The sequence below is a fragment of the Gobio gobio genome (assembly GCF_949357685.1).
Source record: "Gobio gobio genome assembly, chromosome: 14".
Taxonomy (NCBI): Eukaryota; Metazoa; Chordata; class Actinopteri; order Cypriniformes; family Gobionidae; genus Gobio; species Gobio gobio.
In genome coordinates, this window is record NC_137107.1 from 18,749,730 (window position 1) to 18,773,239 (window position 23,510).

Below are 23,510 nucleotides of genomic sequence, written 5' to 3' on the forward strand. Positions count from 1 at the left end.
CGTTTGATCAGTGTGGGACGAGTTTTACACGACAACGAACACTTAAGCAACACATGAGGATCCACACTAGAGAGAAACCGTTCACGTGTGATCAGTGTGGGACGAGTTTTACACGACAACGAACACTTAAGCAACACATGAGGATCCACACTAGAGAGAAACCGTTCACGTGTGATCAGTGTGGGACGAGTTTTACACATCAAGGAACACTTAAGCAACACATGAGGATCCACACTGGAGAGAAACCGTTCACGTGTGATCAGTGTGGGACGAGTTTTACACGACAACGAACACTTAAGCAACACATGAGGATCCACACTAGAGAGAAACCGTTCACGTGTGATCAGTGTGGGACGAGTTTTACACGACAACGAACACTTAAGCGACACATGAGGATCCACACGAGAGAAACCGTCCACATGTGATCAGTGTGGGACGAGTTTTACACATCAAGGAACACTTAAGCAACACATGAGGATCCACACTGGAGAGAAACCGTTCACGTGTGATCAGTGTGGGACGAGTTTTACACGACAAGGAACACTTAAGCGACACATCAGGATCCACACTGGAGAGAAACCGTTCACGTGTGATCAGTGTGGGACGAGTTTTACACGACAAGGAACACTTAAGCAACACATGAGGATCCACACTGGAGAGAAACCGTTCACGTGTGATCAGTGTGGGATGAGTTTTACACGACAAGGAACACTTAAGCGACACATGAGGATCCACACTGGAGAGAAACCGTTCACGTGTGATCAGTGTGGGACGAGTTTTACACATCAAGGAACACTTAAGCGACACATGAGGATCCACACTGGAGAGAAACCGTTCACGTGTGATCAGTGTGGGACGAGTTTTACACGACAAGGAACACTTAAGCGACACATGAGGATCCACACTGGAGAGAAACCGTTCACGTGTGATCAGTGTGGGACGAGTTTTACACATCAAGGAACACTTAAGCGACACATGAGGATCCACACTGGAGAGAAACCGTTCACGTGTGATCAGTGTGGGACGAGTTTTACACGACAAGGAACACTTAAGCGACACATGAGGATCCACACTGGAGAGAAACCATTCACGTGTGATCAGTGTGGGACGAGTTTTACACGACAACGAACACTTAAGCAACACATGAGGATCCACACTAGAGAGAAACCGTTCACGTGTGATCAGTGTGGGACGAGTTTTACACATCAAGGAACACTTAAGCGACACATGAGGATCCACACTGGAGAGAAACCATTCACATGTGATCAGTGTGGGACGAGTTTTACACATCAAGGAACACTTAAGCGACACATGAGGATCCACACTGGAGAGAAACCGTTCACGTGTGATCAGTGTGGGACGAGTTTTACACGACAACGAACACTTAAGCAACACATGAGGATCCACACTAGAGAGAAACCGTTCACGTGTGATCAGTGTGGCAAAACTTTCGCGTGGGCTTCAGGCTTGAAGAGACACCTGACAGTTCATTCACAGGAGAAACCACATTCATGTTCTTTGTGTGGAAAGTGTTTTTCAAATCTGCAGAATTTAAAAGTTCATCAAAAAATACATACTGGTGTAAGAAATTATATGTGCTTTGAGTGCGGGAAGACTTTTATGAAAGCTGGAAATTTAAAACAGCATCAGAGAATTCACACTGCAGAGAAACCTTACAAGTGTTCACACTGCAACAAGAGATTCAGATGGTCAGGCTCCCTGAAAACACACAAGAGGATCCACATTGGAGAGAAACCGGATCACCACACTGCATGTGGGAAGAATTTCACTCAATCATCTTCTCTACGCAGTCATAAAAAACATACAGTAAGTACATCCTCTTAAGATCCAGCGCTTTCGCACCTGAAGCCACATCCTCACCAAACGAGACAACACATCAAGCAATATAAATCTGTCCTAACCAGCCACAACCAGCGACAAGACATAGAAATATAATTTGTCACAGTGAATAAGATTTGCTTCATTATAGGAGTTATATCAGTTTTATTTTGAGTTTCACAATATGTTCAATTTTCATATGTAGTTTGTTTACACTTTTATTTTGAAAGTAGGACATTTTTACAGTTCTTGTTCGAACTGTTCTGTTCTTGTTAATTTATCTTTAAAGGGGTCATAGAATGACATTTTTGTACAAGTTAATATGATTCTTTAGTGTCTAAATGAAAAGTTTGTAATATACTTTAATTAAAAATTCTCATTAGTATTGTAAGAAAACACTCATTTTACCTGGTCAAAACCAGCTTAGTTTTCAGCAAGTCATTTCAGTGTATGTGACTTTAAATGATAATGAGCTTTGCTCACCCCGCCCCCTCTGCTCTGTGGGGCGTTCGGTTCGACCCGACACAACACCACAACACACGTGGAGTGTTGCCTTGACAACATTTGAGGGTATATTTTCGAGAAATAATGGCTACGGGAGTCTCTGAGGACACATCTGAGCAACCTTATCATTTTGAACCGGACTCGGACCAGGAACAAATGACGAACGTTTCTGAATGGTTGGTTACTGTCATGTCACTTTGATCTATCTTTGTACTGGCAGAGTAGCGTAGTTGCTATGTGTTTACTGATGTGTTAGTTCATTGACAGATTGATGTTATGTTATAAGATTTTTTTTTTTACATTACTTCTTAATCAGTAACAGACACCGTTATAAACCATGTACAAAAGTAAGCTTAGTGTAGTGTTACCACGTGTTAGTGTTACCATTCATCGTGAAGCGTGCAAGCGATTTGCAAAGATTAATATAAAGGTTAATAAAACGTTACACTCACATCTTCCTGAGGTGCAGCAGGAACACGATCCTTTTTTCAAGAGCAGCTTATTAGCAAAACCTGCTTTATACTGATGCTCGTTTATAAAGCAGTCTGCTGAGAAATGATTTGCGCAAACATTGACGTTGATCGGGGGGAATATTCCCTTCTAAAACAAAACTCAGCAGCCACTGGGTCTTACGCGATTCGGATTTAGGAACATCAAAATGACTGCTGTGTTCGTTATTACACCCAACAACACAACACCACAATCGCTTAGACGCCATTCTGCTCCAGCGTATCAACAATGGCGGACTGATGACAGCTCGCTCAGGGCGGGTCTGTGTTGGCTGCTGTCAATCAACAATCTTAGAAGGGGCGTACACCGTGTAACGTCACACGATCAGACGGCTCGATTTGAGACAGGGGAAAATATATAAGGAGATTAAAAAAAAACACTGGATGTATTTTTATCATTATAGGATGGTTGTGTACAGGCACTGCCAACACACATTTCCGTATAATCAACTTGTAAAAGTGCATGTACCATTCTATGACCCCTTTAACTTGTTCTTTATTGTTGTTCTTAAAACAACTAGTTATTCTTCGTTTTATAGAGTATTTAGACAGCTCCGTAATAAAATATATTTCACCCAGACATGACTGAGACTGAAATGACTCAACATCTTACCCTTATTTTTGTTTGATATGTTGTTTTATAGATAGTTTGTCGTTTTATACAGTATTTAGTGTGTTTTTGAGACCGTTGATTTTATCAAACAAAACATACAGGTGCTGGTCATATAATTAGAATATCATCAAAAAGTTGATTTATTTCACTAATTCCATTCAAAAAGTGAATCTTGTTTATTATATTCATTCATTACACACAGACTGATATATTTCACATGTTTATTTATTTTAATTTTGATGATTATAACTGACAACTAAGGAAAATCCCAAATTCAGTATCTCAGAAAATTAGAATATTGTGAAAAGGTTCTATATTGAAGACACCTGGTGCCACACTCTAATCAGCTAATTAACTCAAAACACCTGCAAAGGCCTTTAAACCTTAATCGCCCCTCAAGTAGGGTTTACGTTTGAGTCCCTTGGGGTCAGATAGACCCCAAACTTTTACAGAGCGATTGCATAAGGACATTTTTTTTTTTTTACATGGAAAACTCATTTTCAGATTTATACTGGATTTAGTTGATTTTTTTTTACAAACAAAGTGGGACATTTTTTTTTTTTTTTTTACATTTTCCCATTCATTGGCAAAATCTACACAAATGCTCCACACGTGTTTGTGTGTGTGTGTGAGTGAACATGCTTGTTCCATATTGCATTTGTGCTCTAGTATTAGTCCTTCATTTATGTATGAAAATCTTTCAGATTTATGCCAGTTTTGTTGATTTTATTTGCCAATTTCAATAAAAATATTCTCTTTTGCAGTCACACACATGTGTGTGTGTGTTTGTGTGTGTGTGTGTGTGTGTGTGTGTGTGTGTGTACGTGTGTGTATGAGATAGAAAGTTCGTTCAACTTTGTGTTTATGCTCTAGGACCAGACCTTGATATAAATGTAGAAATTTTCAAATTCATACTGGATTTAGTTAATTTTTTTGACAAAAAAAGTGAAGAAAAAAAATGTTTTTTACACTTTCCCATTCATTCTCATTTTCGACTTAAACGGTAAAAAAAAAATGTACACACCTTTAGAACAACCAAATCAAGCCCAGATTTTTTGTGCATGTTTAGATAGATTATTTAGGAAAAGTCACAGTCTCATGGCCCTGAGATGAAGGGTACACTTTTTAAAAATGGAGGAAAAGTCCAGTGGGGTCAGCTGGACCCCAAGGGCCGATTAAGGGTTAAATGGTCTCTCAGTCTAGTTCTGTAGGCCACACAATCATGGGGAAGACTGCTGACTTGACAGTTGTCCAAAAGACGACCATTGACACCTTGCACAAGGAGGGCAAGACACAAAAGGTCATTGCAAAAGAGGCTGGCTGTTCACAGAGCTCTGTGTCCAAGCACATTAATAGAGAGGCGAAGGGAAGGAAAAGATGTGGTAGAAAAAAGTGTACAAGCAATAGGGATAACCGCACCCTGGAGAGGATTGTGAAACAAAACCCATTCAAAAATGTGGGGGAGATTCACAAAGAGTGGACTGGAGCTGGAGTCAGTGCTTCAAGAACCACTACGCACAGACGTATGCAAGACATGGGTTTCAGCTGTTGCATTTCTTGTGTCAAGCCACTCTTGAACAGCAGACAGTGTCAGAAGCGTCTCGCCTGGGCTAAAGACAAAAAGGACTGGACTGCACCTGAGTGGTCCAAAGTTATGTTCTCTGATAAAAGTAAATTTTGCATTTCCTTTGGAAATCAGGGTCGCAGAGTCTGGAGGAAGAGAGGAGAGGCACACAATCCACGTTGCTTGAGGTCCAGTGTAAAGTTCCCACAGTCAGTGATGGTTTGGGGTGCTATGTCATCTGCTGGTGTTGGTCCACTGTGTTTTCAAAGCAACCAGTACCTGGTTTAAGGACCATGGTATCCCTGTTCTTAATTGGCCAGCAAACTCGCCTGACATTAACCCCATAGAAAATCTATGGGGTATTGTGAAGAGGAAGATGCGATATGCCAGACCCAACAATGCAGAAGAGCTGAAGGCCACTATCAGAGCAACCTGGGCTCTCATAACACCTGAGCAGTGCCACAGACTGATGGACTCTATGCCACGCCACATTGCTGCAGTAATTCAGGCAAAAGGAGCCCCAATTAAGTATTGAGTGCTGTACATGCTCATACTTTTCATTTTCATACTTTTCAGTTGGCCAAGATTTCAAAAATTCCTTTCTTTGTAATATTTTAATTTTCTGAGATACTGAAATCAAGCGCCAGCGTTAGTTCTGGCAGGCCACGTAGTCAAGCTCCGCTATCAGCTGATTGGGAAATTCTAACTCCGCCCCTCTTTCAGCTGATCTGTTTCAGCTGATCCTATGCTCTCAATTGGCTTCTCTCAAACAGGGCGCCTTACTTAAGAATAGCTTCACTTCAATCTGCCTGCTTGGACGCTTCTGCTGCACGCTGCTTTGCAACCCACCTCCTCCCCAGCTCCTCCTTAAATTGCTAACTTATTCATGTCATTCTGTTGTCATTGATGCATGCTCTGTTCTAAATGGGGGATTTGCTCTGCCCTCCCAGTTAAATGGGAGGTCGTCCCCAGAATCTGCTGCTGTTCCCTGTCTTGGCTTTTCATGGAGCTCATGAAAGGATGGGGAATTTAGAACAGAGCCATACCGCCAAATCTAAATCTTTACAAAATATGCAATTAAAAAATTGTACTAAATGTTTGTCCCTAGTAATACAATTTCTAAGAATAAAAATATGAAAGTAGTATAAAAAATATAAGGTCACAATTATGTTTAGTCAGAATAGACATTTACAGATTATGAACATATTTACAGTATTTGAATAGTATGAATAAATATCACCTGAGTTTAGAGGGATTGCACTAAACATGGTAAGTATTGCACTTACAGGCATATGCCTTGGGGGTGTTTAACTGTTCAAGAGGGAAATGCCCTGGGGGAGAAACTTTTCCTGTGCCTAGATGTTCTAGTGGCCAGTGATCGGAGTCGCCGTCCTGATGGTAAGATATGATAAGATAAGATATAAACCTTTATTGGTCCCACAGTGGGGAAATTTCTTTCTTACAGCAGCATAAAAAAATTAATACAAATAAATAAGAATAAATGCAAATATATAAAGGAATAGACGAATAAGACATACGAATAAGACATACTATAATATTGCACGTATTTCAGGTGATATTGCAGGTTAATATTGCACACTAGTAGTATTATGAAATAGTAAAAAAGTAAAAAACAGTAACTATTACACCATTGAACAGTAATAGCAGTGTGTATTTTGGTTAATGGTTCACTGGGAGCAGCTTTTTTTGTACAGTCTAATAGCAGCAGGGAGAAAAGACAACAGTTCAAACAGGAGGTGTCCAGGGTGAGCGGAGTCTGTGATGATTTGTGATGAGAGTACAGGTCCTGGAGGGTTGGCAGGGGGCTACCAATAATCCTCTCCGCAGTCCGGATTGTACGTTGTAGTCTCTTGATGTCTGATTTGGTAGCTGAACCAAACCAGACAGTGATGGAAGTGCATAAAACAGACTGAATGGAGTAGAACTGAATCAGCAGCTCCTGTGGGAGGTTGAACTTCCTCAGCTGACGAAGGAAGTACAGTCTCTGCTGGGCCTTTTTCACAACAGAGTCAATGTGATTGTCCCACTTAAGGTCATGAGAGATGGTAGTGCCCAGGAACCTGAATGACTCCACTGCTTCCACAGTGCTGTTCATGATGGTGAGTGGGGGGAGAGCTGGGCTGTTCCTCCTGAAGTCCACTATCATCTCCACAGTTTTGAGCGTGTTGAGCTCAAGGTTGTTATAACTGCACCAGACAGCCAGCTGTTCAACCTCCAGTCTGTAAGCAGACTCGTCACCGTTTTGGATGAGGCCGATGACAGTGGTGTCGTCTGCAAATTTCAGGAGCTTCACAGGGGGGTCTTTAGAAGTGCAGTCATTGGTGTACAGGGAGAAGAGCAGCGGGGAGAGAACACACCCCTGGGGGGCGCCAGTGCGTCCTGGATGTGAGTTTCCCCAGTCTCACGAGCTGCTGCCGGTCTGTCAGGAAACTGGTGATCCACTGACAGATTGAGGATGGCATGGAGAGCTGGGACAGTTTAGCTGTGAAGATCAGGCATGGTGGTATTGAAGGCCCGAACTGAAGTCCACAAATAAGATCCTTGTGAAGCGGCAGGTCAGATACCTGTGCCTCTTCTTTTATACACATATCCTTTTCAATGATTCTTTTTTATTATATCCATAACCTGAATAATCCAGGATAATCAAAATAAATATCTCTTTCTCTGCTTTCATATGTAATCTAGAGATGATTGTAATTCTGTGTGATTTTATACTTTTATATATTTAGTTTGAGGATGATTTTGTAGAGTTAAATCTAGTCTCCCCAGCTGCTTGGGTTGACCTCCAGCCAGGATGCATGGCTCACTCTCGTGAAGGATAGCTGTGGCGGTATCACTGTTTGGGTATTGAGTGTTCTCTTGATAAACGGTCATAATCCCCTGACATTAACTAGAGTGTGATGCCCTAGTGCTTGTATGTGTGTGCGCGTTTCACAAGTTCTGTGCAGGTTTGTTGGAGCTATCTGATCGGGGCCTGACCCCCCCTCCCGAGTCCCGACATGCAGGCGCCCTTTACGGCGTCCGAGGCCAATCTTACCCTTCTGGGAGGGATGTTGCGACGAGCATCCTGACTAAACTACGCCATTCCGGCATATCTATACATGTGTGACAAATGTTTAGGCTTTTAGGTCTCTGTAGCCAATTAAGGCTTAGGCCATCTGTTATTGTTGATGTAATCAATGTCCTTGTAAACAGTATAACTGGTGGGCAAAATTCTCTGTAAGTCAGAGTCTGGCCTGCGATTCCACGAGAGACTCTGACGCTGGCTTCTGCTGATGAAACTGCAAACTATTCTTCAGTAAATATTTCTTTCATTAATCTAACTCCTGACTCTTGGTCTTCATTTTTCACTACTGGTCCTGGGTCCTAAACTGTTACCCCAACACTTGTATAAGTCCCAGGTCTGTCGAGATGTTGCAGGATATAATGCAGTCCCATGTTGACTGCATCATCCACAGACCTGTATGCTCTGTAGGCAAATATATAAATATATATACACTCACCTAAAGGATTATTAGGAACACCTGTTCAATTTCTCATTAATGCAATTATCTAATTAACCAATCACATGGCAGTTGCTTCAATGCATTTAGGGGTGTGGTCCTGGTTAACTCCAAACTGAATGTCAGAATGGGAAAGAAAGGTGATTTAAGCAATTTTGAGCGTGGCATGGTTGTTGGTGCCAGACGGGCCGGTCTGAGTATTTCACAATCTGCTCAGTTACTGGGATTTTCAGGCACAACCATTTCTAGGGTTTACAAAGAATGGTGTGAAAAGGGAAAAACATCCAGTATGCGGCAGTCCTGCGGACAAAAATGCCTTGTTGATGCTTGAGGTCAGAGGAGAATGGGCCGACTGACTCAAGCTGATAGAAGAGCAACTTTGACTGAAATAACCACTCGTTACAACCGAGGTATGCAGCAAAGCATTTGTGAATTCACAACACGCACAACCTTGAGGGGGATGGGCTACAACAGCAGAAGACCCCACCGGGTACCACTCATCTCCACTACAAATAGGAAAAAGAGGCTACAATTTGTATGAGCTCACCAAAATTGGACAGTTGAAGACTGGAAAAATGTTTCCTGGTCTTGTCACGTTTGCAGGTCTGTGGAATTTCTGTTCTGATGTGTTGTGTGTGTGTGTGTGTGGTGTCGGTGGCAGTCACGTGTGTTGCTGGGCAACTACGATCACTAATCAGTGATCGAATGCAGCTGCGACTCGTCAGCGTGTGTGTATATATGGTGTCTGTGTTTGTTAGTTCATTATCGGATCGTTCTGTGTGGTGCTCACGCTCTGTCCATTGCAGTTTCTGCCCTCCGTCTCCTGAGTTCCTGTTGTTCCTGGACTGGAGTTTGCCTGTTGTGGACTTCCGGGTTTCTGTCTGGATCCGGAGGATTATTGCACCGTGGATATCTCGTTTGGACTGCTGTCTGGAGATCGGCCCATTGTAGTCCCTGTGCTGCCAAGAACCAGATGCACCACAACCTTTTCTGTTACTTTCATTGTTGAACGTTCTGAGTTATTCCTTGCTGTCAAGGACCAGCTGCACCACGGCATCTTCTGCTATTTTCACTGTTGAACGTTCTGAGTTATTCCTTTAAATAAAGGATTGGTACTTGCATTTGAATCCTGAGTTTTCTATCCTGACAGGTCTGATGACTCTCGATTTCTGTTGAGACATTCAGATGGTAGAGTCAGAATTTGGCGTAAACAGAATGAGAACATGGATCCATCATGCCTTGTTACCACTGTGCAGGCTGGTGGTGGTGGTGTAATGGTGTGGGGGATGTTTTCTTGGCACACTGTAGGCCCCTTAGTGCCAATTGGGCATCGTTTAAATGCCACGGCCAACCTGAGCATTGTTTCTGACCATGTCCATCCCTTTATGACCACCATGTACCCATCCTCTGATGGCTACTTCCAGCAGGATAATGCACCATGTCACAAAGCTCGAATCATTTCAAATTGGTTTCTTGAACATGACAATGAGTTCACTGTACTAAAATGGCCCCCACTGTCACCAGATCTCAACCCAATAGAGCATCTTTGGGATGTGGTGGAACGGGAGCTTCGTGCCCTGGATGTGCATCCCACAAATCTCCATCAACTGTAAGATGCTATCGTATCAATATGGGCCAACATTTCTAAAGAATGCTTTCAGCACCTTGTTGAATCAATGCCACATAGAATTAAGGCAGTTCTGAAGGTGAAAGGGGGTCAAACACAGTATTAGTATGGTGTTCCTAATAATCATTTAGGTGTGTGTGTACACACAGACACACAACCATCTTCACTTCTCTTGAGATGCTTTGCTGATCTGTCTCATTTGTTAATACTTTGTATTTGTTTCAATTAATTTTTATTGTCCATGTTTATTGTCTACTGATTCTTGCATCAACATATAATTTCATAATTATATATAAATGTCACTGTAGTTTGTAATTCAATTGGTCCTTTTATATTTGCCCATGTCTTTTTGCAGTATAAAACCAATAGTTGAGGTGACATCGTATAAAAAATGTATGGCTTGGTTTAGTTCTCATGGGGATATCCATAGGGCTTTTCACAGCCTTTTGACACATTTCTTTCCTCCACAGACTAGAAATACTTATTTAAGGGAAAGGCATTCTATCAGACAGGATGGCAATTCAAAAACGGCTACATCTTTGAAATATTTCAAAGAATGCACATGTAGCCTACAACCTCACAACAACGGATATGGACAAAAGGCATTTTTCTTACCGGTTACTGTTGAAACACTCATTTGAAGTCACCACACCATGAAATCAAAACAGATCATTCTTTTCGTTTTGGAATATTGCATGTTTATTAAAGGATTTATCTGTGCACATCATCACTACATTTTATGTGCCATCTTAATCTTTAATCAAAACAACTTTCCACCATCAACTTTTGATGTAGTACTCGAGACCGGTCTTGGTCTTGAGACCGATCTTAAGACCATATTTTGAAAATGAGATAACCAAGTTATCTTGGTCTTGTCTTGGTCTCGGACTTGGAGGACTCGGGATTTTATCTCAAGAAAGACCAGTCAAGACCACAACTGGATATCACTAAATTGCCGGTGCATTGTCTGATTTAACATAATTAATGTGATTTGATGTAAAACTTACTGCTTAAAATGCAATCAATAACTTCTTTGTAATGTGATTTCTTGTGTTACTCTGTTGCCGGGTTCAAAATCAATCCAGCATTGTTTCAAAAATGCCCCAAAATTAATATAAATGCCCACAAAATTCTGAGATTTAGTTTTTTTTATATATAACATAGAATATAATTAAGCAATATCACAAGAGCAAGAGAGCTGTTTTCATGAATATAACCGTGATTGCAAATTATATTGATTTATACAAATGTTTAATAAACAAGAAGTTAATATTAAAAATGTACATTTTAAACTGTGTCTTTGCTAATTCGGCAGCGTTTCGTTTGGCTATTAAATGAATCAGCTGCTTTGAACAAATTGGTTGAATAAAGGATTCCGTGACTGATCAATAATGTTAATGTTTTAATGTTGAATTAATCTGAACATTATTTATGCAGGTGTAATTGTAGCAATTCAGATGCAACTTCTGTCCCATGAATTTTATTGTTAGTGATTTGATTGGTAACAGCGCTATAGTGTCTTACTATTGTAATTGTATTTATTCATTAAATATAAGTAATTTCTCAGACAGTAGATATGGATCTTTTAGATGAATTTAAGGAGTGCTGGTCTGGTCTTGGTCTTGGCACACGCTGGTCTCGGTCTCGACTTGGTCCCGGTTTAGGTGGTCTTGACTACAACACTACCTGTCACTCACATGACATCACAGCATTGGCAGACCACAACCATAACCGATTAACAAAATCAATTCCTGCCCCAATTTTTTTTTCTTGCACGAAAAGCAGTTTCATTCTGGTATACACAATAATAGGGAAGTAAGGCTCAACTTCCATTTCATGCCGAGTTTGTGCGTTTACATTAGCGGGATTTCAGCTAAATTTTGCAGGCAATAGGCTAAAGGCAGTCAATAGTGTAGTGGTGTATGATACACTGTTCACACCGACTTTTAAACCAATTTGAATTCACTTGATCAACTTTAGATTTTACAAGTGAAATGTCACAGAGCAAGAGTACCGTAAATGTGTGTGACCACACCTTTATGTTCATATTTCATTTACCTGACATGTACCAAATACTGTAGCTATTCAATTTTTATATGAATATTTATCACATTGCCATCATGTCATAATGTTTATACACACAGCTACATTGACTGCAATTGTAAGAACATTTAATTAACTTTGACTCTTATTGCTACTGAATTAAAAAGAAAAGTAACTTCTCATGTTGTCTGCCATTTCGATTTTTCCCCCCAGCTTGCTGAAATGCATTCCGGGAATTTCCTGCCTTATTTGTCCAAACTGTTTCTATGCAAGACATTCACACTATAAAAGTAAACAAGTGCTCAAAATCAAAGAAATATGTATTTTACGACCATTATGAGGGGAAATTATCGTAGCATTGGTTACGTCGCTTCACAGCCATTTGCAAATCCTCTCGCGAGGCCTCATGGGATAAAACGTCCATGGATGGATTAGCACTTAAGAATTTCGGTGATAGGTCATCTGGGTACCTCTCATCTACTGTTTGATAACATACCATTTTCAGACATTCTACCGTTTATAGGGAAGTAAGGAAATTCATTAGTAGCCAGTTTGGTTTTATCGACAGCTTTCTCTAGGTTGTTATACACACAGCTTTTGCAATTGGTGGCCGGCTTTGACATCTAGTGGCTCAACACACTCATTGCATTTAGATAATTTTATTAAATGGAGAGAAAAAAAAAAAAGTATACTAAAATCCAAATTAAATGAGCACTCTTAAAAGAAACTGCCATTTATAACTTTATTGAGAACATTGACAAAATACCCCAAGTATTTACACACTACATTGAACATTTTGCAGATAAGAAAGTCACTTGAATCATTTGAGATCTAAAAATGCCATGTTTATTTCAAATCACAGTGTCACCTATACATAAAAGAAAAAAAAAAAAAAGTAACAATTGAAGGTGCAAATAAGAGCTTTCCCCAGCATTTGATCACTTGCCTCTGGATAAAGCTGAAAATGTCCCCAGACTCGCCACACATAAAATTATCAATGTAATCATTCAAAATTACACAAATAATAATATAACTGCACATCACAAACATCCTTTCAACAACGCAGGAAGCTTATGTGGCCGAACGGAAAAATGAAACCTTAAATCTATCCACAAATTGTGCATTTTGAAAGCTGGGAGAATAGAAAATAAAAAAAAAAAGAAAATAAGTCAACAGCCATACAGAAACACACCACTTTAAATAGTTTTAAAAAGAGTATGTACTGCTACCACTTTATTTATTGTCGAACGGTGTGGAAATATTTTGCTTTTGCCAATGCGGTTTAATAGCAAGCTGTAACATGACCACCAGCAAACCCGGGCATTGAGAGTTTGGTTGTCTAAAGTCAGAGCTTGCATGCATTGGGCTTATCTACTGGTGATCAGTGTATAGCAGCCTTGACACCAAGACCTCTTAGACCCAACCTAATTGGCAGCGAACAAATAACTTGCTGCTCAATTAGGAGTAACAAGTTCTTTAGTCATCGTCGTCATCATCATCCTCCTCTTCTTCTTCTTCCTCCTCCTCATCTTCATCTTCGTCATCATCATCTTCAACCTTGGGCTTGGATTTGGCAGATGATGCCCCTCCGCCGTCCTTTCCCTTTTTACTGTAGTCCGCCACATCCTGAGAAAGCAAAATGACATGAGTTGAGTGACAACTGGGCAAAAAAAAAAAAAAAAAAAAAACCCCACAAGATTTAGGTTTTTGAAAGAAGTCAAACAACTGCATGTTCTATATTTAACAACAAATTCTTAAAATAAAAACCACTTTACACTGTTAAAACCAGTCACAATTATTATTTTTTTTATAAATAATTTTTTATAATAAACATTTCTTGATCAGCAAATTAGCATATTTCAATGATTTCTGAAGGATCATGTGACACTAAAGACTGGAGTAATAAATTCAGCGGTGCAACACAGGAATAAAATCACATTTCAAAATATTCAAATAGAAAAAAAAAAAAAACCAGTTGTTATAACTTGTAATACGATTTCACATTACCATTAATATATGCATATATAGTAATTCTATGGCTACCCCGAATAGTCGACGAGATGAGGCTTAGATTATTTTATTGGTTTGTTAGTCGCAGAAAACCATCGTGAGGGACAGATCATTGACAGCGGGTCCATAATTACACCATGTTGGGCAAGAAATCCAATCGTTCACCCATCATCCATCCACCTCAAATATGGCTTAGAGTAGCAAACTGCACTTGGCCGCTCGCTCTAACCTAAATAAATGCACGCTATTATTAGGCACATATCCAAGTGTTTGTGCGGAGTGTGGCAGCTAAAGTATTAGCGTGCTTACTGCATGAGATGGAAGCGCCGGTGCGATCACTTGCATTTTTTCCTGATAACAGCGGAAACTCTGAATATACTTGCCTCACAGATATGAGAAATATATAGGTAGCTTGAAATGTCTACTTTTAAAATTAACTCATTTTAAAATAAATACTCTGATTATGTTAAAGGCACTTCCACTGAACAGCGGGGACGGCGAGTCACTAAAGTTCTCACTAGTTTATTAATAAAATCTCCATGCTAGGTTCTACAGAATCATTACTTTTGCCGGTTCCTTGTTGCAAGCTTTATGCATGAGAGCGGAATAGTCTATACATTTGTCTCAGATTCAAAGCGGGCAGAATGCTAGATCTAACGAGTAACGGACGAAAATAACCGCCAGCTTTACCCATCTGGTCAAATATTGCACTGCAAATTCTTTGCTTCCACATCATGCATTAAAATCATTTAATGCACAGCTAGCCGTGGATTATCCCTTGCATAACCGTGGGATTAGTCGACTAATGACTTGAAACGACTAGAAAAATCTCATCAGGGGCAGCCCCAAATCATTCATTCTTCAACCACTAGGCAAACTGTATAAAAGGACAACATTTGAGAGGTCATTCTCCACCTTCTTATACTTGTCCTTCAGTTTGTTGGCCTTGGACAGGAAAGGCTGCTTCTCAGAGTCAGACAGATTGTTCCACATCTCTCCAAGTTTTTTGGCTACATCTCCAATGCCCAGGCTGGGGTGCTGAGCCTTGATACTGGGCCTCTCCTCTGAACAGAACAGGAAAAATCCAGACCTGAAGAAGCAGAGACAAACATTTAAGTATCTGAACCACATGGGACCATTTTTCTAGAGCTCAATTCAGTGATTCTGGATGGAATAAAGAACTGAAAACATACGGTGGCCGCCTTGGAGCATTAGGATCCTTCTTCTGCTTTCTGCTACCCTTCTTTCCTGGATTGAAGTGCATCATTTCCTGCTCATAACGGGCCTTGTCCTGTTTGGCCAGGTCGTCAAATTTAGTCTTCTCTTTTGGTGACATAGTCTGCAACAAATGAGAGTTGTTCAAGATCCTAGCGGTAGCCTTTTTATTCTTTCTGCATTGATTTCCAGGATAAAGAAAGCTACAGATAGGAATAACCCACTTACTTTCCATCTCTCAGAGCACTTCTTGGAAAATTCAGAGAAGTTAACCGAGACACCAGGGTTCTTCTTGTTGTGCTCTTCACGACACGTCTTCACAAAATAGGCATAGGCCGACATCTTGCCCTTGGGCTTACCTGGCTCACCTTTTGCCATTATTACGAACCTGCTCAAATATCACCACACCTAGAAGTACACAGAAAATTTAAGAAAAATAAAACAAGCTTGTATGTTAATAGGAACCACACATAAGGTGCCAGTTTCACTGCACAAACTGCATCTTTTCATTGAACATCAATGGGGCGTCACATCCCTAGCGACTCTATACAGTATAACAGAGACCATCCACTTGTTTCAGCAGCCTTGGTCCTGGACCTGGTAGTATTTTCTCAGTTCAAGTCATCAGAAAACGATTTTTATTTTTTTTTTTTAAATATATGGAATAAATAGCAGTATTATTTTTTTTTTTTAAGTTGTCACCCTGCACTTTTAATAATGAATGTGCCCTCATAATCATAGGAAGATTTACTATTACATCATCCACAGTGCTTCATGGGAGTGGGCAGGTGCAAAAGAGTTATTTTGGTGCAATTTGTTTAGATGTTTTTGCAGAATCATAGGTAATGATTGATTTGAATTCATGTGGGCTGATTGCTTTAACAGAAGCACTGATAGCCACCCTCGTAGCTCACAGTATGTCTCTTTAAAAGATTTACAAGTTATTCCACAGACAAAAATTACCTACCTTAGGGACACGCATATACAGATTATTTAATAATAAAAAAATTATAATATATATATATATATATATATATATATATATATATATATAAAATTAATGTGCGCGCGCACACACACACAATATAATATCGCCTAAGGTTCCTTCAAGCAGTTTAGTTTATTTTTCGTGTTGTGAAACGCAAATTAATGACAGAAACTACATTTTATTTTTAACCGTAATGCTGCAAATGATTGATTTCGCAAATAAGATGTAATTTAAAGGCGTGGCTAGTATAAAAAGGCAGGCAATGTGTGAAGAGAGCAAATGACTAACCGCGTCTCCTCAATCAGACGCCATTCATTAAAATGGCCTCTATCAGCGGCGAGGAACAATGACTTGCACCCCCATTTTCTCGAGAGACACTTCAAGGACACGGTTTAGCTAGCAACTGTTCAATGTGGATATTTTAAAAGTCGTTTATTAAACGCAATGTGCCGAGAGGCCAGCTTTAGCAAAGTTTTACCAGTTTCACACTGCACGCCAAATCCTACTACCTTGAAGGTTTAATGCATGAATATTAATTACGCACAGTGACGTTCGCCCCGCATAACCAACTGATTGGTTGGTTTCCATGTACACGTAGTTAGATGGGCGTTAAGGACACTGCGAATTAACGAATCATACTATAGTGAAGGCGTTCGTTGTAAATAAGTTAAGTCACGCCGTAGAGAATTTACGTAGCAACGTCGGCTAACCAATTAATATTCATGAGCCAACCCTTCACCATAGTAGGATTCGCAAATTCGCGCACAAACCCATTTGCAACAAAGGCAGAGTCAAACCAGCCATGACTGGCATTGACTGTAAACAGCGCTTTAACGGCTCAATGCCCTCTATAACCGGCAAATATACCACACGATTAAACTATTACACGGCAAACACAGTGATTATACACGGTGTACCTCACGACAGCCTTTTAGACCATTTAGAAGCCCGTGGTTTGTTTGAAGCAGATTTTTATATCGCCAGCCATTTTAAAAGCATGTTCGTCGCTCAACTTCGGTTTAACCGACAAAAAGGTAGTTTTAATTGATTATAAAAAGGTAAGAAAAAAAAGATAGAAAGAAAAGAAAAAAACACCCCCGTTAACATTTCACTATAAATCAGTTTATACAAGAAAAAAATTGTTATACATAAAGTATCTTTTGCGTAACAAAAAAAGGATTTAAATACTTAAAATACGATTTTGAAAAGAATACTAGGCCACAATTAATGGTTTAAAATGGAGAGCTTTGTAGATACCTTCTTATAATGTTTGTCCTGTCGTCTGTTCTCCTCAGTCAGTCACACTAACGGCCTCGCGCTTCCTCTCTATAGAAGACCACACAGCCTCGCGCTAGCTCACTACGAGACCTGCCTGATTGGTTAGTCCCGCGAGCATTTAAAACAGCCTCCACTACTGTGGATTGGTCAAACGATATTACATATTCATTAGCCGTGTGCCTTGATTGGACAAAAGCTGAAGACACACCCCATTATTCAAAAACTAGGCGGGAATTTCTGTCAAAACAACAGAAGTTAAAAAGGTCTATGGCAAACCACGTGTGAGCGTGAACCACGGGCAGTACAGTGCAATATGTAGGGAAACTATATTCAATAATTGAAGACTGCATACTGTACAATGTTTAGAGCGTGATAATACTGAGTAGAGGAGTAGAAATTAGGGTAGTTTGGCTGCCATATGAAAACGAGGATGGCCTACATGAAGAGAAAGATGGTAAGGGGAAGATACTTTTAAATTAAAGTCAAACTCGAATCCCCGAGTGGATAAAATATTTTTATTTCTCCACAACCATGTAGCTAGTGTCAAGAGTGACAATAATTGTTTCATTATAAATATTTAGCTTAATGGCATTTACATGTACTTAGAACCTAACCTTTAAACTAAAACAGAATTTAATTAACTATATTTTGTCTACATAAAATACAATTTGCAATGAGAAAGGAGATATAATGGACTACCAAAAGCAGCAGATATAAAACCAGTTTTTGTAAGATATTTTTTCCTTCATACAAGAAAATTCAGTGTTTAACATATTAACATACACAATTATTACACATTTAAGCGTATAAAAAATTAATATAAAACAAATAAAAAAAATAGTATCACAAACACATGTAGAAAATAAATGCATAAATGTATGCATTAGGCAACTTTTAGTAATTCTTAGGTCATAGTAATATTGGAATGCATTTAAAATATAGTTTATCTGAAGGTGGCAGTTTGTGTAAAATAAATGTCACCCGCTACCACAGAGCAAATTTATGCACAGAGTTTATATTATGCATGATTCTGAATTATATTACATTTTAATTAGTAGTAATTATTGTAGGCAATACAAGAGCAAGAACACTCTTGCCAAAGCCATTAGTATATTCAGGCATATTGTTTGTTTTGTTCTGGAATACATTTTATTGTTAATTACAAAATTTGATTAATAAAAAAATCCTCTACTCTCCTGGAATATGCTTGAAACCCATGCGTTGATGAAGCTCAGATGTTAAATTCAACAACCGAATGTGAAATTTTATTTTCACAAAATAAGTGACAAAATCAGAAAACCCTTCACAAAGTTATGCATAGAAAACTCATAATATGGAAAATGTTTGTTGAACTGTAGTGCTACGTGATTTAGCCAGTGGCTTTATGGCCTTTAGAGGGCACCAATGACCAAATGCTCAGACAGTAGTCTGCATGGGTACGCCTTCATGCTCTGAGGAAGAGGAGAACGAATGTGATGAAGCTGCGTCTCGTTTGAGCTCCTCCACTCTCTTCTGCAACTCTGATTTCAGGACCAACAACTCCTTCAGACTCTGGTGAACAGGAACCTGACAGACAGAGACAACGGGAAAAAAGAGCCTATGGTTTCACTAAATGTAAAGTATTTACATCACAACATTTTCTACAATTTCAATTTAATTAAATAAATCATAAAAGTAAAAAATAAAGGTCCAATTAAAATGTATATATAAGTAAATACATACAAATGTCAAATGTAACACTAAATAATGTTTTGATAAATCAATTTTAAATTGTGTTTTTATATTTTCTTTCTGACCTGAGCAACCAAGTTCATTGGTTGCTCCCAAATGTGAAATATCCAATGGCATTTTTAAACTGCATTGTAAATCAAATGTATCATGTTTAGAAAACAATAGAAAAGCATTGCACTGGAATGCAAAAACATGCCCCTTACTCCATTGAGGTGTACACTAATGATCATTACCAAACAGGTTTCCCAAATACCACCACTTCATAAAATACAAAAAAATAAAGGTTACTAAACATAAAAATGTATATACAAATAAATACATACAATGGTGTTCAAAAGTCATAAGACCACACAAATGTGGAATTAAAATCCCATTAATAATTGGAAAACGAACATTTCAGGATTTTGTTGTGCCGTCTGAGTAAATAATATATCATAAATAAATTCTAAAATATTGTTAAATATTATAGCAATTCAAAATAACAGTTTTATTTTTGAATATATTGTAATTATGCAATTTATTTCTGTAATGCAAAGCTGAATTTCAGCATCTTCAATATCACATGAACCTTCAGAAATCATTCTAATATGATGCTTTGCTGCTTAAGAAATATTTATGATTATTATCAAATGTTGAAAACAGTTGTCTACTTTTTTTCAGGATTCTTTGATGAATAGAAAGTTCAAAAGAACAGCATTTATCTGAAATAGAAAGATTTTGTAACTTTATACACTACCGTTCAAAAGTGTAGGGTCAGTAAGATTTTTTTTTGGAAGCAAATGAAAGAAATTAATACATTTATTCAGCAAGGATGCATTCAATTGGTCAAAAGTGACTGTAAATACATTTATAATGTTACAAAAGCTTTTATTTCAGAGAAATGCTGTTCTTTTGAACTTTCTTTTAAAAACATAAAAAAATCTTACAGATCCTAAACTTTTAAGCGGCAGTGGCACACAAATTTACATGCCTTCTCTCGTCTGATTGATATAGTTTAAACTAAAAGGCCTTTTAATATAATTCTAAAAATGTCCATCTTCAGTTTCGGTTTTTGCTGCGAAATCTTTACTGACTTTTATAAAGTAAACATAATAACTTTTATATTGTTAGTAATATTTAAAGATGAACACTTACTGGACTGAAGCAACTTTACATATTTTTGGACTTTAACTAAAACATATTGAGTGCTATAGTGTTTACTGATATGTATGCATTTTATGCACACAGTCTGCAAATATATATAAAGATTTACATTGCAAGCAATCGGAATTCCTTCTTACATTTTTAGCCATATAAATATATGGCCAAATTAATATATTATATAAAAATATTAGCAACTGCACCAAACTGCATATTTTTGTTTAGTTTTGAACTAGGCAAATAATAAATTTTTTCTTATTTCTCAATATTTTGACTAAAGGTTTAATAAATAAGAATTTTCTGACTATTATTTCATATGTCAGGCTTTGAGTTTGCAGGGTTAAATACAAATCAAGAAGTCCACAAAACACATTTAAACCTACTTCCACTGAAACATATTTGGAATAATGAGTTATTAAACATATTGCATCAACCATCTTCTTCCGCATCCCCTGCTCACCTGTGGCCTCATGCGAGGGTTCCAGCGCACATAATAACTGACCCAAAGCTCTAGATGTCTCAGACTGGCTACTGGATATAAAACATGGTGCTCGTAGTTCACATACAACGGGTTGGTAAATTCCTCAAGCTGGCTGTTCACATATGACCATAGAGACACGGTCTTACTGTAAACCTCCTGCACAATCAGAATGGAATGACAAGTAAATCATGACGGGATTACTTTAAGGGCCTGTTTACACCTGGTCACTTCATGTGTTTTTACTGATCGGATAGCTATCGGATTTGTTAAAACGGTTCCATTTGCACTTGGCCACATGCATGTGTCTCCGCAAAAGAAGTTAAAGGTCCCCTTCTTCGCGATTCCATTGTTCAAACTTTAGTTAGTGTGTAATGTTGCTGTTAGAGCATAAATAATACCTGTAAAATTATAAAGCTCAAAGTTCAATGCCAAGCGAGATATTTTATTTAACAGAAGTTCCCTTTCAAAGCCTACAGCGAACGGCTGGCTTGGACTACATCCTGGTACTTCCTTCTTTAATTACGTCAGTAGCGCAGTAGAACAGACTAACCTCCGCCCACAAAGAAACGCGAAAAAGGGGGCGCGGTCTTGTTGCTGTCCCACGTGGAGAAGCGGACGGTCGCGTGGAGAAAAGGAACTGTTGCGTTGAGTGTGTTTATCGCCATGTCATCGAGACGCTGTTATTTTCATCCAGGAGTCAAATCACCTTTGTTTGGCTTTCCCAGGGACGCTGTAGAGATTATTGAACGCATACATCTCCCCGTTAAGAGGCGTGACCTTTCCAACGTGCGCTAAGCTGCTGTCAAATTACAAAACAGGAACCGCTTTCACGTGCGCTAAGCTGTGGTCGAATCACAGCACAGGAACCGCTTGCACAATCAGAACTCGTTACGTGTTTCTGAAGGAGGGACTTTATAGAACAAGGAAATCACCTCACAACCAGAAACTATCTTGCATCTTTTTATTTTGTTTATTAATATTGCAATAAAAAAAAAAAAAAAAAAAAAAACAATCTTGCATCTTTTTTGGCATTGTGGTCATACAAGAAAACTTTGGCAAGATATTTGCCAGTTCATTGTAAACAATATATATATAAAGATTTTGAGCTCTATTTCAAGGATGTTTTGTTTGGGTTTTTCATTTATGAGAAGCAAGATGAAAATATTTTTTTTCTTTGCAACCTAATAATTTTTCTTGCTAAATATTTTATCCACAAATGTAAAACTATTAAAGTTACCCCCAATTTTTCTCACTTTCAAGAAGATGTTAAGATCTATATTAAATCTATATCTACCTCTTGTAACAAAAAGGCTACTAAAACTCTGAATGTATGCTCAAATTTTGGCGTTTTTGTTTAATTAATGTATTGGTAATTAATATAATGTTGTTGTTTCTTTCGGGTTTTTTTTTTTTTTTTCTCATTTCATTATTATTATTTTATATTTTGTGGGAAGACTTGTGTTTAATTGATGCTTCCTCATCTGTTTATTTATTTTCATTTTTATTTATTTATTTTTCTCCAAACTCAAATTATGTAATGTTTCTCCGTCCCTGAACCTCTGGCTATGTTTTCTGGTTTATGGCTTCACCTTTGCATATTGTAAGTGAATGTTTAATAAAAAATAAAAAAATAAAAAAATAAAAAAAACAAGGAAATCACCAGCCGTTTTTAGGACAGTGGAAACAGCGGTATACAGATAAGTAAATAGTGTGAAAAATACTGTGTTTTTTTACACGCGAAACATGAACACATGTTATATTGCACACTGTAAACACAATCAAAGCTTCAAAAAAACACGAAGGACGGGACCTTTAAATCCGATCTTCAATTCCTGCACTATATGCAAATTTAACGGAGTTCACGTGACGTCAACGAAAGCAACAGATATGAGCTGCGTTTTATTTATCATCAGCTAATTCCAACATCAAAGACCGCTATAGGAGAGAGAGCAGAATAAGATCATTTAGTCTCACTACTTTTAATGAAGATGATTGTGTTTTGAGTAGAGATGCACCAATTGCAATTTTCTTGGCCGATTCTGATTTCTGATTTTTTGTGTGACCTGCTGCCGACACAGATTTTTGCAAATTCCGGTTATCTTCTATGAGCTATAATTGCCAGCATATACAAACAAAAATCTACTTTTCTTCAATGCAAAAATTTATTTTCCTAAAAAAAACAAGTAAAAAAATAGGAACAAGTAAACAAATTGCAAACAACAGCACAAATAAATGCAATAGAATAAAGAGAGATATGAAATAAACATTTTCAGGTGGGTCTAACATACCGCCACCGCTCCCACCACGCGCTGCGCGTAGGGCACCAATGGCTGAGGGGGCACCACAAGAAGACCCATTAACCCCCACCCTAGCTCTACAAAGTCACGCACGCCGCTACCGCGGGCACCATAAAGTAATTACACTTAGGGCACCAAGACGGCCAG

General features: G+C 38.5%; 2 protein-coding genes across 7 annotated transcripts in view; both read right to left on the minus strand.

The window, feature by feature from the left end:
* Positions 1 to 12,951: 12,951 nt before the first annotated feature.
* Positions 12,952 to 17,854, minus strand: hmgb3b (high mobility group box 3b). Its single transcript, XM_079835624.1, has 5 exons — positions 17,694 to 17,854; positions 15,677 to 15,856; positions 15,427 to 15,572; positions 15,149 to 15,323; positions 12,952 to 13,849 (listed from the first exon to the last, which is right to left on the minus strand). Exons 2-5 carry the CDS (start codon positions 15,824 to 15,826, stop codon positions 13,700 to 13,702), a joined length of 621 nt encoding a protein of 206 aa, XP_079691750.1. The 5' UTR covers positions 15,827 to 15,856; positions 17,694 to 17,854; the 3' UTR covers positions 12,952 to 13,699.
* A 355-nt stretch (positions 17,855 to 18,209) lies between these two features.
* Positions 18,210 to 23,510, minus strand: part of mtmr1b (myotubularin related protein 1b) — a 30,388-nt gene continuing 25,087 nt past the window's right edge. For all 6 annotated transcript variants that reach the window (XM_079834418.1, XM_079834420.1, XM_079834421.1 and 3 more), the window contains 2 exons: positions 21,046 to 21,222; positions 18,210 to 19,280 (listed from right to left, as the gene is read on the minus strand). In XM_079834418.1, the coding sequence (XP_079690544.1) occupies positions 19,131 to 19,280; positions 21,046 to 21,222 (327 nt within the window). In that variant the 3' untranslated portion in view covers positions 18,210 to 19,130. The remainder of the gene's footprint in view (positions 19,281 to 21,045; positions 21,223 to 23,510) is intronic.